Source organism: Notothenia coriiceps, unplaced genomic scaffold (assembly GCF_000735185.1).
Source record: "Notothenia coriiceps isolate Sejong01 unplaced genomic scaffold, NC01 NC01_scaffold00024458, whole genome shotgun sequence".
NCBI classification, from domain to species: Eukaryota; Metazoa; Chordata; class Actinopteri; order Perciformes; family Nototheniidae; genus Notothenia; species Notothenia coriiceps.
This window is the reverse complement of record NW_011357159.1, coordinates 41,931-58,882: the sequence shown is the minus strand read 5'-3', so window position 1 is coordinate 58,882 and position 16,952 is coordinate 41,931. Positions and strand designations below refer to the sequence as shown.

General features: G+C 43.4%; 1 protein-coding gene across 1 annotated transcript in view; it reads right to left on the bottom strand.

The window, feature by feature from the left end:
• Positions 1–138: 138 nt before the first annotated feature.
• il1rapl1b (interleukin 1 receptor accessory protein-like 1b) overlaps positions 139–16,952 on the bottom strand; it is a gene marked incomplete at its 5' end in the record, with an annotated part of 24,421 nt that continues 7,607 nt past the window's right edge. The window contains 4 exons of the mRNA XM_010782239.1: positions 139–3,269; positions 5,038–5,082; positions 7,711–7,881; positions 13,996–14,142. Of these exons, the coding sequence (XP_010780541.1) occupies positions 2,542–3,269; positions 5,038–5,082; positions 7,711–7,881; positions 13,996–14,142 (1,091 nt within the window). The remainder of the gene's footprint in view (positions 3,270–5,037; positions 5,083–7,710; positions 7,882–13,995; positions 14,143–16,952) is intronic.

Below are 16,952 nucleotides of genomic sequence, written 5' to 3'. Positions count from 1 at the left end.
TGCTCCCAACACACACACACACACACACACACACACACACACACACACACACACACACACACACACACACACACACACACACACACACACACACACACACACACAGAGAACTCACATTATCGTAAATGTGGTTTTATTAATAATAACAGTATCTCTTTTTAATGAACATTGCAGATACATAATAGAAAATAAATCAGAAATAGGTCGTCTCAAGAGTCGTGAAAGTGCCTGGAATAATTCTGTGCTATATATCGTCATTATTTCATCATCATCATCACCATCACCATCACCATCATCATCACCATCAACTTTATCATCAGAGCCCAGACATGTTAATTTCACCGTGAAACAGAAATGTGAATAAAATGCTTCTCGCTGATCTCAAGCTCCAAATCTCATCCATTTAACCTGCAGTCAGGTTTTAGTGTTTCTGAAATATGGCTCGATTGTCGTCATCTAAACCCCGTTATTTTCTTGATTATATTTACACAATGCCATGTCATAGAGCACAACTACTCCTGTGTTAGGAAGTGGGGCCCTACCTTGAAGCAATATCTCACTTTTCATAAGGGGGGAAGGTCTGATTGAGACACGTCCTTGGAGTCAAATCAAAAACTGAAGATTGCTAGAAGATAAAGGGGGAATAACACGTGTATTCATTTATTGTGTCCTCTCTTTGCATATTTTATGGCACTAAATGATCTCCATGGGATGAGAGGCTGCAGGTGTTTTAGTATGAGGTTAGAAAGAAACAGAAAAGATGGCACAGCTGCAGGAGGGACAGTCGGACATAGCTCTTTTTTTAGTATGATTTAAAGAGATAAAGGACTACTCTGTGAATGGTTCACTGTAGCTGCTCTAACTTGCTCTAAGTAGCATTTCTATAGCGTAGAAACATATACTCCAGGATTTAATCAAGATCTTTAAATACATTCTTGTCCCTCTTTATTTGGAAGGCGTTTATACTAAAAGGTTATTGTTGAGGAGAATACACCCCATGATTATTGGTCAGTAGGTCAGAAATATAATTAATTACATCCTCTAAAATGTTACCTTTAAATGTTAAAATGCAATGGGAACCACGGTGCATTCTGGGGCGGCCATCTTTGGAGGATAGCGTGTGTAGCTTAAGCAGCAGCTGTCAATATCCATCCCCCCCGCCCCCGCCTCCGACTCTCCAGTCCTCTTTATAAATCCATGTTTAAGAGGTTTGAAAGTGAAAATGTTACGCTTTTCGTTGAGTTGCAGTCACTGATGGCCAACTTGACCTTGATGGCGTCACATCCCATTCCCTTGAACTAAATATTACTTTGTCATCCAGTTAGCAAGTGTTACAAGCCCTCGTTTATTTGTCAACCCAGCTGACAGGGGGGAATGGCGAACAAATAACAGAGCTGTCATTTAGGAGGAAGTGAATATCAGAGATACTTGTTTGGTCCTTCAGAGGAAACCAGGTGCCATGGCCAGCCTCTCCTCCCTCTGCACTGCCCACAGCTCCATCACTGTATACTCAGCAACACATAAAGAAATCCTGCTGAACTGCAATCTGTTTGAAATGACAAAAACTCCTCTTTCTAATGATGAAAACAACATTTCTCTTTCTCTAGCAATATAAGACATTTAGTGAATGACCTATGGTGAGCTGTGCAGTTCCACATAACAAAACATTTTTTTTTATTATCTCTCTCCGATCTCTACCTCCATCAGAAACTTGAACTAAGCAAATATCCCTCGGGTTACAAAAATAGACTTTTCTTTTGTCATAAAATAATACACATAATTAATGTTTCGGTGATATAATCATCTGTTAAGGTAAATAGCAAGGCTGTTTTTTTTTTTTGTCTTTTAACGTAATCGTGAGAGAAACAGAGAGATTTGTAGCCTAGCACCATATTCTTCATATCCTCCTCCGTGGATGTCTCGAAAGCGTTCGAATATGATCGATGTGTGAACCCAGCGTGTCCCTGTTGTCTGGACTCCGTGTTTTGCATATTCTGGTTGAGTCCAGATTCTCAACCCTTTACGGCAGCCTCCCAGGAAATCCAAGCCAAATCCCAACTCCCGAAAAAACTCCCAAAGCTTTACAAACTACACCGGCCAACAAATAAAGATAAAGCTAACAACGGTTTATCCAAAACATCTCACAGGCCATTGCTTCACTTTTGTACAAACTGAAAAAGAAGATATAGTCCCAACTGATGATCAAACATAAGAAGAAGTCCAAAACACTGATGCTACAAAGAATTAGAAAACGTATGTACAGGACCCTGTATTCCTTGACTCTCCGGGTAAAGGATGGTGGCATACAGGCATACAAACAAGTCTCCCTTGTTTTTGTTTTGTTGTTCAGTTTCAATAAAAGCTCTCATTGGACCAAAAAAAAAGATGAAAATCTGCCACCACCTCATCCCCAAAGTATCCACCCTCCCCCTGATGTTTCCTGGTGCAAATTCAACAGCAGCAAGTGGCCAATCAGGCGCCTCTGCCTCCGGTGCGTTCAGGGTCCAAGTGCCAGAGGTGAGTCCTCTGTGCAGATCTCTGTCACCAGATGACGCTGGAGATGCTGGTCTCTCGGGGCAGCAGGGGCAGCATGGCGTTGTTCGCGTGGGCCTCCTCCATGCTCTGTTGCCGCGGCGACTTGCCCTGTGGCCGCTGCCCATTGATGAGCGTCATGGGGATGTTGCAGTAGGTGTGCTGGCTGCCCAGCGTGGACATGGGCGGGAGCGTGCCGCCGGGCGCCATGTCGTAGTCGTAGCTACGGTAATAGTGTTTCTGCCTCATCTGGGTGTGGCAGGAGTTGTGGAAGTTGGAGCGCAAGTCCGGGTGTGCCGTCGCCATGGCGGTGGAGGTGGCCGCCGCCATGGAGATGGCAGAGACGGTCTGCAGCTCGCCGAAGGGGCCCTGCTCGCTGACGTCCAGCACCTGCTCGTGGGAGATGCTCAGGGGCTCCATCTGCTTGAAGGGCATCTCGTAGAGCAGCTGCTTCCAGAACTTGGAGTTGAGCTGGTTGCTGGACGGCCCGCGCCACTTGATGACCGTCAGCATCTTGATGGTGTGTTTGAGGGCCTCCACCTCCTGGTAGTTCATGATGCCGCGCAGCTCGGCGCACTCGATCAGGATGACCTTGATCTCGCCGGTCACCAGCATGTTGCGCAGCCGCGTCTCCAGCTCAAAGATACTCCACCCCCTCCGCACCACGTAGCTGGGCGTCATGACGATGATGAGGCGCTTGCTCTGGTCCACACAGCGCGCCACATCCTCGATGTAGGCTGAACACACACACAGAAACAGAGAAACACTTAAGAGCAGCACAAGTGAGAAGCATATTCTCTATCATGTTTACTCTATTGGTTTACATAGCTTTAATTGAGAGCTTAGGCTTGATGAAAATGTGATGAAATATTTTACATTTGGAGAAACGACTCTTTGATCAAAGTTTGAAAGAACCAAATTCAATTAACATTTAATGTATTTCACAAGACTGATTGAACATTTCAGTTATCAAACATCTGAGGAAAATCTGCAGCAACACTGAGTCACTGTCACATGAAATGAAGATAACATGACTCTTTTATATAAACTCTTACTAAAATAAACAACTTAGCATTTAAACAAAAAATTATAGACAAAAAGAGGACGAGGGTTGATTACTATAAGGTGACAGTAAACAAAGAACACTGAAAGCCAGCCTACAGTGTGTGAACCTTCACACATTTACAATATGGTGCTCAAATCCCTCTGAGTAATAATATCCTTGATAAAGTGTGTCCCCGGGCTGACTTGGGCGTCGGGAGGAGAAGAGAAGAGTGTGTGTGTGTGTGTGTGTGTGTGTGTGTGTGTGTGTGTGTGTGTGTGTGTGTGTGTGTGTGTGTGTGTGTGTGTGTGTGTGTGTGTGTGTGTGTGTGTGTGTGTGTGTGTGTGTGTGTGTGTGTGTGTGTGTGTGTGTGTGTGTGTGTGTGTGTGTGTGTGTGTGTGTGTAGGTAATTCCTGCTTTTAGCCTTTTTTGGAAAGAGTCATATTCAGCAGCAGGTAGAAAGGATTAACTGAGCTTCACTTTTTCTAATCAAGGACCCTCTTGTGTGAGAAGATAAAAAATAATGTGTACTTCTTTTAGCACAGAGAGGTATATATATATATATATATATATATATATATATATATATACACACATACTTGTGTGTGTGAGAGATATCTTGCTTGTCTTTAAGCCACCTCTCCATGTCACTTAGAATGAATGTCATGTCATGCCTGAGGCTACAACTGATTAACGTGAATTTTAAATCGCTCTTTCTTCACAAAGATAAGTATATTATTTGGGTAATTGGGCCTTTTGCTGCATTTCGTCAAAATACATCCCCAAAGCTTATTATTGTATCTTTTATCTCCAGTTATATTGCTCCTCAGTTACCAAAGAGTATCACAACTACAGTCCACTGCTTTCTTTTCTTCTGGAACATATAGAGTAATATGTAACACTCGCCTATTGGCTAGCGCTCCAACATATTTTAAATGATAGGCTAAGGGGCGGGACACCTCTGAGCGGTTGACCAATCCCAACAAAGCTGTCCAAATAACCAATCAGAGCAGACTGGGATCTGGTTTCAGACAGAGGGTGAAAAGAGGTGCTGCAGCACAGGCAGTATGAGAACAATAAAGAGCTTTTTGAATATTAAAGCATGGAGACATGTCACAGCAGATTATATTCTTTCTGGGACTGACCCCACGCATCACAATAAAAATAAAAATGGAACATAGCAATGTGCCTAATCTGTAAATAACGTAATGCGAGTAAAGAACATTTAAAAGTGCAGGATTTTTAGGTTGTAACTAATGGCGTCGTAAATGCTTAAAAAACAGTATGTATTATTGCAGTAATAACGGCTATTAGCGACCACCTCATTACAACACTAACCCATTATAAAACCACTAGTAACAATGTTGAAACACTTAGATATGATGATTTCTTTGGGTGATTTTGTGAGAGATACTGCATCGGTGTGTGTGGACACGAGCGTTAAACATCTGGATAATAAGTACCTCTAAGTAGTCTTGTGTCATCCTGGAAATGATCATTGGTGAAACCTAAACATAGATATTTGGATTCAAAGTATGATCAGAAGTTGTGGAGAAAAAAGCATTTAAAAATAAAAGAACAGTTTTTTTTAATGTGGGGACACGGCTCTGGCATAAACTGTGTTTCTGCACTGGTGTTTTTTGCACAACAATAATCGCACTGACCAGTTTATTCCAGTTTAATATGGGATATGGAGCATAAAAAAGCACAGGAAACACTTTTTACTTTGGTGGCAGGAGTAACACCAGGTGTTATTTTGCTGCCATATACTAAAAAACATTGAGATGTGTATAAATAATCCAGCATGCTGGGGAATCAACAGCTCACGTGTTGAAACCCCAAATGGCCAAACTGTGGCTTTAGCCGTGGATTATGCTTTATTATAACTGTTGGGATGCTAATAGACTCCCAATGGGATCTAAATGTTTATACATGGACACATTAAGCCAGCGAGCTGAAAAAAAAAAGGCAGATGTTTTTTTAAATCCTTGCATTTTTATGCCATTTTTCCCATATTACAACAGTCCCCCTCGAAATGGAGCACACAATCACAGCAAGGGATTCAGATTACCACGTTGGCACGGTGCCAATACTGGAGAGGAGCATAATTAGTAATGGCGGTATGTGCGGGGAAGACAGGCAGATGCATGTGTTCAAATGGAGGCTAATAACATAATGATATTATCAAACTCATCAAATTGCGTGATGAGTTAATCAACGATAAGCACGGGGCATGGTGAGACGCTCCATTAGAAATATACTGTGGCAAAACATGCATTCATATCCATGCATAAAGAGCTTTATGATGGTGCAGCTGACACCAGCACACAGCAGCATGCAGAGGGACGCTTTATGTTATAATAATGTTGATAGACTCTATTTAATTCAGCTTTGAATGCCTCCCATAGGCTTTACATTGTGTAGGTAATGCACTGTAAATACTTGTTGTAACGCATTTGCACCTGTCGGCCACCGTAGAATCCTCTATTGATATGTGCAATCAAAATATCTTCATTTAATCATCACAGTGTTTAATTTCTATGAACTGCTTTGAGCAACATATCTTAAGATTAATTGCTATTATATTCCTCAAAACTCCCTCTCACCTTTCAAAAGAAGGGGCTACCATGCTTTTATTTTGAAGGGTTACTTCTTGTTACATGTAATCCGAGGGTCTTCATCTCAGTTTATTAATACACGGCCTCCCTGCACAGCATGTGTAGAGGAGGAACTATAAAACGGACCGATCTAAACTGCGATGGTTCTTCAGAGGCGCTGCAGAGAACACGGGGATACTTCCAACACCCAGGAATACCGTTAAGATAACCTACAGGCTCCTAAAACGGCAACAAGTGGAAAGTCTGTTTGGAGCAGTGGTTCCTAACACTTTTGTTTGTTTGACGTACCTCCCCGGATGAATATAATATATATATATTGTTGTTTCACTACATCAAAACCACCCGCCAGGTTCCCCATTTGTTCATTTGCATATATGGAGGCTAATGGATTACATGTAACGGGATTACGTAATAAGGATACATACAAGTTAAGTGTGTTCCCTCCCCCATGTGTTTCATTGGCTACTGCCCTAATATGCTTATTTTATTTTCTTATGTCACTTTGTTCTGTGAAAAACATCCTTTTGATATTTATTTTCTCTTCTATTTATTTTGCATTACATTTGATATTCAGGTGTTTGCAAAAGTACCACCACAGTAAAACACAGTGCCTCGTTTTATTTCATTATATTTTATATAGCAGGTACTTGAAGAATTAGTACTGTAGGATAACAAAATATGAGGCCATGTTGAATATTGACATAACGATATCACTCAGTTCTGCCTTACTGCTGGTTTTAGTGCACTGCCAACGTGGATAAATAGTCTTGTTGAATTAAATAGCCAAATGGAAATTAGGAAGTTAAACATTGAAATGACTACTAAAGGCATCGATAAAAACAGTTACATTCCCTACCATTACATTCTTTAAACTAATCAAAAAAAGTGCAATAACATAAACTTAGGCAACGCTAAATGCCAATTTATAACCCTAACCCTTAAAAACCCAATTTATTTGACACCTGTGAAGCATTTTCATCCAGCTTAATTCACGTGAAAGAAGTTGAAATACTATCAAGTCCATGCAGAATTAAAGCAGTGTGTGTGCACCGCTAAAAATATATGGTGTCTGTGTGCCTCCTAGCTTTAAAGTAAACAGTAATATATAGGTACTTTTGGTTGGAAATCACTGATTTTAGGACTAAAACACTTAAAAATAGTGCCTTAGGATGTTTTTCTCATGCTTATTTGATGTCCGTTCTGCCCTAATTGCAACTTTGTCCCCTTTAAAAGCTGTAATATGATGTTTATTTAGCGTATCTTATTGCTAACAAGCTACTTTAAATGAAATCTTTTCCTGCTAAATTGAAATGCCACTGATCCACTCTGCCATTGGTTAGAAAAAAGCCCATTTCATAATGATTGGAAAACAATGACGATGGTTCTTAAAGGGTCTAGTTACGCCACAACACAAATGCATCACAGAAAACAAGGCATGTCACCACGGCACGGACAACACGAGCAAGCGACAAAACATTCGAAACACAACGTGACATCGCCGCGAGAGAGAGAGCTTACTTCCTGTGGGGATCAAGTCCCTGTCTGGAATGAAGAGTTTATACCCATAATGCTTCTCCAGCACGTCGGGGAGGATCTCCAGGGCAAAGCGCTCTTCCTCTCGGGTCTCCTGGCTCCACTGGTCCGGGTCCACTTTGGTGTAGGACAGGTAAGCGTCGTAGTCCTTGTTATCTGCGGGTAGAGAGGGGAGACAGACGCTGAGGTTGGAGAAATGTCAAACCAGCAGGTCTTTCTTTAATTCACGTTATAACCCAGGTGCAAGGAATGGAAATAAAGCAGAATCAAACAACATGTGTATCACCTCATGTATGAGCATTAAGAAGCTCCTTCAACCACTTTGCTCCAATTAAATGTTTTATGCTTCCTGCTTTGGTCAGCAAAGTTTTTCCGCTGCTGTTCCCTCCAGATGCTCGTAATCTATTTCCATACTGGTGTGAAGGGAGCTATTCATTCAGTGGGAGACTTCATTGAGACAGGACGCCTCCATTACACTGACCTCTGGGCACTTCTGCCCATCTGAGTGCTTTTCATTACAGCTCCGTCCCCACTGACGAATAATGTTACCTTGATGGCTACTTTGCTCACTGCAGGCAAAACAAATTAGGCTCCAGGCTGAGCCAAATGCCCAACAGTGGGTGCTAGGCCTGCGCGTGGCGTGGCTCCATCACCCACATGAAAGCTCTGATTGATGACGGCTTCGAGAGGGCCGAGCGGAAAGTGAGAAGTGAGGGAGGGATTGAAGCTGCAGCACTTCAGTACAATGAGTCAGGAGGGTGCGGATACCCAGGAGCCTCTGACTACTACAGGAAGGAGATAACAGCCCCCGGCTCATGCAACAACTCAACTCCAATTTTGTGCTCAAAGCAAACTGAACAACACTTTGTCAATTACAGAGTCTCAGTCTCTTAGTCAGTAACCTGTAGACAGATACAACTTTGTAGCAAGATATAGAGAAGTCCTTTTCTGCTTCAAGCTGAGTCAAGAACATGAATAAACAAATGATTTACATGAAACCGGATAAACAAATAAAGGTAATTATGTTCCCTTACTTCTTGTTATTTTTGAGGCACTGTCCCCTTTCTGATTCTAATCTCCCAGTTTTGACTGCCACAAGTCAGATACAATGTATGCATACAAAAATATAAGATTCTCTGTGTTTCTTTATTCACTAAAGAAGCCATATCTGTGCCGGGAAAGGAGAGGGAATTCAGAATTTGGAACACTTTGAGGCGCGATGGGAACACAGCCCTTTGAGGTAAACTCATTAGAGACACGAGCAGTCGTTGGATCTGTGAGTTCCTGTCTTCATTATGATTGTAGTGCCTTTGCTTTATGGAGTCCACCTGCAGCGCAAGAGATGGGAGGAGATGTTTAACCCGTCAAGAAGAAGGGCAGAGAGGATGGAGGTGGAGGAGGGGAGGGAAGGATGGGAGAGGAGACGAGCAGCTGGGTTCAAGAGGAAGAATGTGGCATCTATCTTCAGTACAGTTTCTCTTTTTTTCTGTTACACGGCTTGGTTAAATGCTCGATTCTAATTGGTCAATTTGGATGTTCCAGAAGACAGGCAGGAAGTGAACACTGACGGGAACACGGTATGGGCTCTGGCTGTTTCTAAACACTGGTTAGTGGAAAACAAAAGGTGAACAAACATGGACAGTTACAGAGAACCTCGATCAGTGCTGAGGTCACTTTAAAGGGGACCTATCATGCAAAATGCACCTTTGTACGTCTTCTATACATGAACATGTGTCCCCGGTGTTCCAGGGAACTCACCAAGTGTCAGAAAACACAACCCTCTCTATTTTCCTCCATACCCAAATCTCTTAAAAAAAAGGGGCTGCAACGGATCTGATACAGACTGATCCAGATTTGAACACTTCTATGACGTCACAGAAGTGGGCACTGCGGCTATTTGGCCAACTCCACCAATCAGGAGGAGACAGCCACGGACATTGCCGTTGGAAAGCGCTGGAGACGCTGTAGTACATATGCCAGGCCTGTAGATGGTGCTGTTCTCACAGAATCAGCCCATGCAATGACAGTGTTAAATTGAGCGAAATGAGGAATGGCTCAAATGCATGATCTGTTTGGTATTTTGAAAAATAAAAAGTATAAATATGCCTTATGGTCGTACACTATATTATTCAAATATAGCATGATAGGTCCACTTTAAGTTACGTTGCTGTGGCCACAGTTTCAGCCGCTGCTATGCTATGTAATGAGCATCGGGATCCTGATCACAATCTCGTTATTCTTTTTTAATTAATGCACATTATCTCTTATTTAATATCTTCTCTGTTTTACACTCCTCGGGCCATCTTTTCCTTCTTACACAACGCTTTGTAATCAATCAAACTCCTTTTTATAACATGCAATTCCTTTTTTACAACATTAGGGACATGTAAGAGTAATTGAACTGTAACCTCATAATCACTTAGTATAAATAACCGTTGGGTTTATGTGCTGCCTCTTTGTGACATACAGTACATCTCTGTGGTAGCTGTGTAGGCAGATCAGGGGCTATTTCAGTGAGCTGATTCACTCGAGGTGAGTCTGGAAGGCGGGATGACCCCTGCAGGAGCACCTTGAGGAGTCACTCCTCACAGGAGACTGCACACCTCTCAAACACTCCTCCGTCTCACATGTCCACCGCAGACAGACGGACGGATGGACGGACGCTCGTTGCACTCGGAGGGGCGGGGGAATATATATGCACATGAGCCCACAGTGAGATGGTGAACTCTTGAACCCGTGGTGGAGAGTGCCAAGAGAGTCGGAGGCGTGATCTCCGGGATATTTCTGGGCTCCATTACATCTAATGGAGCGGAGACTTGAATGTAACACTGGAGCTACAGAGGCACGTGAGGAGGACTGCTAATGAGACGCTGAGTATTTCTAAATATGCTGTTTTGTTTTCCATGACTAATAAACAGCTACCTGAGGTCGTAGGGCTGCGGCTAACGATCATTTCCATTATCAATTAATTCTTTATTCCCAAAAAAAGAGAGGTAATGCTTGAAGATTCCTGGTTTTCAGAATAATTTCCTGTATTTATTTTGAAATGAATGAAAGATCACATATTCTGCTCTGTTCTCAGGTTCATATTTGTATTCAATGCTACTCTTTGATGTTTACCTCTGCGTCGTTAATATGCAAATGAACCAGGATTCCTTCGAGTCATTGTGAGCGGGATGTGTAAACTATTAATGCTTGGTAACTCCAAACTACACCGAACACAGGCGGAGGCTCATAACTCCACGCCGTGCTGACAACACTGACATTCGTATTTATGGCAGGGTGCTGATGAGTTCCCACCTCCGTGACAAGCTCGCTCTGCTTTGTGATCATGAAGCCTATTATTGATTCCACTGACACCCACACAATGTGACAACTGAGCGCTCTTTAACTAAATAGCCGTGCTGACAAATAGCTGACAGTCCCCCCTTTTGTTACGTAAAGCTTACAGTTTAACATCTGGCAGGAGAGGGAGGCAATTAGTTCTTCGGGTGGCCGCAATGAAACACTTTCTTGGCAGTGTGTGAAGATGCATTTTGGGAAAAATCTCTGTGTTGCAGACACTGGGCTTTAATAATGACACATTTATGTTTTTTAATATCTTACATGCAGCTTTTTCTCAGTGAAAGAAGACTAAAAACCCTAAAGCAAATTCAGGCATTAAGTATTAGCCTACAGTTTACAAAGAGAAATACAATCTGCTCCTTCTACAACAAACACAATAGGCTCTGCTAGTATTTTTAGAAATGTAACAGTAATTCAGTTATTTTGTATGCATGTGTAAGGGAATACAGTTACTTTCTTTTGTATCCAGATTACATAATCCTGTTACACGTCAACTGCTTCTCCCCAAGCCTGCTTTACCTTTGCGCTGAAACTCAGAGATGAGAGGTTCAGGTGCAGCTTGTGAATGTGGACGTAGCAGTGATCTAATCGACCGCGGCGTGGAGGAAAGTATCCGGGCTCTCCTGAGACCTCCGGAGGCAGCGTGCTGTGTCTTATTGAACCTGATCCCCTTATACTGGAGAACAAATTGAAAATCAGTTTCTCTCTCCAAGCATTCACTCGGGGTGGCGCAATTAAAGGAGACAATTGCTGTTTGGCATTAGGTTCAAGGCCCTACATTTTTTCTTCCCCTTTTCAACAAAGCTGCCTTAGGCCATCCATTACGGCAGACCTCGTCTTTCCCGCGGCCGGCACAGCCCGAGGTAATGACTTTCATTGAAATGTCTGATGTAGCAGCCATGGCGGTTAAGAGAGAGAGCTGGGAGTGTATACGTAGAGGAGCACAATACTTTTTACCTTTAAACACTCATAACTCTCTTGCTGTCTCTCTTTCCACTCCAGCCTCTCCAAACTAATCTCATTCCCCCTGAATTCATTGCAGCGCTGGTACTTGAGAGACTCATTACGGGGGAATCAAATTAAAACTTGCTCCTTGTCTCAGTTTGATGCATTCTCAAGCCAAGACTCATCCACCAGGACCAATCAGAGTTTGTTTTTTAGTTTTACGGTTGCTGATGGGGCCTCAGAGTTAATGTTTTTACTCTGGCACAGGGACTATGTTTGGATTTCCTTCAGCAGAATATATGATCCCTTTACTCGTGTGCAGTTTGCATGCACACACGTGGATTTGCAGCACCACAACCTAACCCCTCTTAACTTCATGTTTTCTTCTTACATTTCCAGAACAGCAACTCAAGATGATGTGCCTTAAGTGCTTTTTACACCACTGGCCTATTAAAAGTGGGTTGCTTGTGGAGTTGTCCAACGTGTTAAGGCCCAGATACACCGGCCCGAAATCGGCAGTAAATGGGAGTCGGGCCGAACATGAGCGTGGGCACGCCCTATTCAGAGTGGTGTGCGCCGCACCGTCGGGTCTTTCTGCCGACCTGACGCCTTTTCTTGCCGATTCAACATGTTGAATCGGCGTCGGGAACACCACCGGAAGTCGGACAAAGGAATAACACTGATTGGCTGTTCAGCTAGCGAATCAGTGCATGAGAAGCGTTAACGGAAGTGAGGGAGGTAAACAAATGATTTAAAATGGAAGATGGAACACACACGGACGGCTATTTCACCTCATCGGTTTATAGAGCTCCTGTTCGTTCATGTTTTCAATGGACGAGAGTGAAAATGGAAAGAAAAACGCTATTTGTTGTTTGTTTATATCACGGAGTCTGTTCTTCTTCTCTGTCTTCCGGTTGTTCCGGTTGTTGCCTCTTTTGAATGATGAATACACACTACCGCCGCCTGCTGGTAAGGAGAGTTATTGCCACTCACGCATGCGCAGTTCATACGTGCTCGGCTCAGATTTGCGGTGTGTTCCAGTGCGCGAAGTCGGCAAATACGCAGGAGAGTCCGGCGACGCAACAGTTGGTGTCGGCGTCGGCGACTTCTCAGGTGACTGGCCGGTGTATCTGGGCCTTTAGGGTTACATTTGACAGCCCTTAAGAAACACACACATATATATATATATATATACTGTATATAAATGTACAGCAAATATTGCAAACTGGAATGTCTCACATTATTTAGTCTGCCTGTGTTTTTAGGCTGGTTATTCACTGAAAGAAGTATAACAAATGTTTGTATGTACCCCGAAATCACCTGCAGCTGCAGCATTCAAAGTGTTTTAGTGATCAAGGCTGCTTTTTCCTTTTATAGCTAAACTCGGCAGCTCTGCCTGTTGGAGGCTCAGCAAAGCAGCGAGAGGGAACTGTTTGAAAAACTGAACTCCATTACCCAGAAGTCATGCATTGTGATGTCAGGAAACAGCACGGCTGACTAGTGATTCGTTTTTCACAAGGATGAAGACATGGAAACACATCAAAGACCGGGGAGTCATTTTGCTGCTGTTTAGGAGACAGTTTACAGAATGTTTTTGCATAAAGTTTTTGATTTTGCTCAGTGGGCTGAAAAGACACCTTGAAATTCACAACAACATTTCTGTGTATGTAACGAAGGGAGGATCTTTTTAGGTGGCATTTAGACTGATAAAACAGGTGCATATTTACATAAGAATAGTGCCACATGCAGTTACAAGATATGGAAAATAGCCCAGGTGGGTCTTTGAGTAAAAATAAATATGTGCAGAGCAGCACTGACAGCGCTCAGGTTAGGGATTTGGTTCTACAGAGGAGAGAAAGGACGCTTTCACAGCAGAGGAAGGCGCTTTAGAAATCCCCCACCAAAACAGGAAACAGTGATAGATTATGGGAGGATTTATTATATAACGGTGTAAAGTAAATGATGTCTTGCACATCTTACCTCCATCTATATCCTCGCTGCCAAAGTGGTTCCTGTAGAAGAGCATGAGCTCGATCCGGTAGCACTTGTACAGCGTCACCAGACAGATGAGCAGCATCAGGATGGCTCCCAGCCCGCCGGCCAGCTCCACCGTGTACATCAGCTCCGCTAAACACAGTGAGAGGGAGACATTTTAATAACATGTTTAATTAAAACCAAGAACACCAGCAGCCAGGAATAGTTAAATCGGTTTTTACCATTTGTAAATGGTCTGCAAAGGCTAAAATCACAAAGTTCACGCCACCATTGGAATGTTTTGTTTTATTCCGGAACGTCACTATGGAAAACCCGCGCTTCTATTGGCCAGTGCTGAATAACCAATCAGAGCAGAGGGGCTCTGGTTTCAGTCAGAGGGTTGAAAAGGAGCTGCAGCACAGGCAGTATGAGAATGTTTGCGAAATGACAGAAAAAGCAAGTAAAAAGCATTTGCTTTAAATGATTACACTTAAAAGCAATGCAGTTTGTTTGAATAGTTCAAAAGATTATACTTTTAACACACATTCATCATTTTAATGCGTTTTAGATGCTGTGGGACTTTATTTATTTCCTTCTTAGAAACTGCGAAATGTCAGAAAGTTGCAAGGTAATTTTGTATTTCTCTCATAACTTCAGCAAGATAAATACTCTTATACTGCATACTCGTTAAATAATGCATGATGCAGTCAACATGGATGAGAAAATATCCCTAGCTATCTGAAAAATAATATGTGTTTCTAGGTCCAGGTTTGGATGAAAAAAGCATCTCTTTCTTTGTTCGCTACCTTTCCATTTAGTTTAAATTCTCATTATGCCTTGATTATATCCACATGACACATAACTCTAACCGTAATGAAAGTACAACCCTTTCTATTCCTGTCACCTAATGCCTGCTGGCTTGATCGCATAATAAAAAAAAAAATCAAAGTGAGGCAGCGGGCACAAAACAATAGCATATGACAGATCTGACGGCCACGCTTATGAAGATTGGTTACACGTGTGTGCGGCTGCAGAGAGGTACGTTGAGAGGAATCGACGGATCGAAGCGCTCCGCTCGCCCCGCCATCCGTCATTGCTGCAGTCTGACGCAAAACTCATGAAAAGCATGAGTGGAAGCTCAACTCATGGAAGTACTGGACTTCACTGTGGATTTTTCAGCTTCACACTAACTAAATATCCCCACAGAAGCAAGACTAGTGTTATTCAGGAGCATCAAGGGGGATTTTTACACTACAGGACAATGGACTCCATGGTGCAAGGAGTCGCCTTGAAAACCGAGTCGTTTGATTTGTCTCTTCATGATTCTGTCTCTTTCTAAAGGCTTTTTTTCTATCGGATGTCACTCCATCTTTTCGCAGTTCAACATTTCCTCCCGGCGACGCCACACAAAATCCGGGTGGTCAGCCTTCGTTGGCTGACTAATGGACAACAGTAAAAACACACACACACATGGCCGGAGAGGACTCAGCGTGCATCGCCATCCATCACCGGCGCACGTTTAACCTCGATGCAGTGCGCAATGCCCATCTCAGTGCGGCGGCCATCAGGCTGACAGGTCCCATGATGAAGGATTATGCTCTGGAGAGCTAACGAGCGAGGCCCGTGCCGCTTCATCACGCCTGTCTGGGCCACGACCTTCAGGCAAACTTATGTACGCAAACAAACTGTGTGCAGAATGAGCGCACGCTGTCGATACCCTGACTTCCTCCTCTTGTCTCACTTTCTATCCACTCATCCTGACGTTTTCAGAGAGGGGTGGTTGCAGCTAACTGCCAGAAGATGGATCCAAGCATTTCCACTTCTCCCCCTCTTCATTCTCCACTCGGCCCCCCGCCTCACTGAGCACTGCTCCTCTCCTCAGATATCTGGACAGTGTAATGAGCCAGCTGTTCCTCCAGCAGCAGAGATTACGGAGAAAGAGGCCAATTCTTCTCTGCCCGGCATCCACATTGTAGCGGAGCTGCAGTGGGACGGATTAAGACAAATTAGCTCCTGACGACAAGAAGGCTTGATTTGATGGAGCCACATGGCATCGTGCGATTCATCACCCTTTTTTTTTTTTTTTCTGCCTCTATTACTGCATCTCTGTCTGTGCCGCTAGGGAGAGAGAGGAAAAGGCAAAGTGGGGGTTGAATTGTAAAACATAAAGAGAAAAGCAGCAGTGAGAAGTCTGCTGTTTCTCATGTTCACAAATCTTGAATCTAGGTACTTATGGCACGTTTCCACTGCAGCGTGGTAGCCCCGTTTAAGCGTCCCTAAGCGTCCCTAAGCGTCCCTAAGCGTCCTCGCTCAGGCCTCGGGCTGCCTCGCTGGCCGTCCGAGGCCGTGGCGCATTTCCATTACAGTTTAGGTGCTGGGGTAGCAACGCAGTGTAGGCGGGGCGATCGGCTTTTTGGGCGGAGCGACGCTGGGTAAAACTGCAGTGGCGTCATCTTCAACTAATGTTCATATTTCTCTTTTTGATTATAATACTGATGAACGTTAAAAAAAAAAGCACTTTGGCAACTTACCACATACGGTTTAAAATGCTTAATAAGCACCGTAACTTTCATGATATAATTTCTCCGTCATAATCGTTTGTGTCCGTGAACGGCCGACTGTTGTGTGACGTCAAATGCTGCGGCTGCAAGGCATTGTGGGGCAGCATTTTCTCCTCTCCTTTCGGTTAGGGAGGTCCAGTGGTTCCTAAGCTAAAGGAGGTTATAAAGGAAGTTTGAAACCTCCTTTCCTTTCATTCTAGAGAATTCGAACGGCACTTATCATGGCTGCCACTGAGGGGCTTCCGGGTCATTTCACTCGATTAGGAAGGTTCCTAAGCTAAATGGACTATTCGAACGCAACCCTGCACTCTGAGGACACCTCCACTTTCAAGACAGGAAGTGCACGCTAAGAATTCCAAAATAAAATCGCCACTATCAGTACAGCGCCACTTTCCAAAGCAG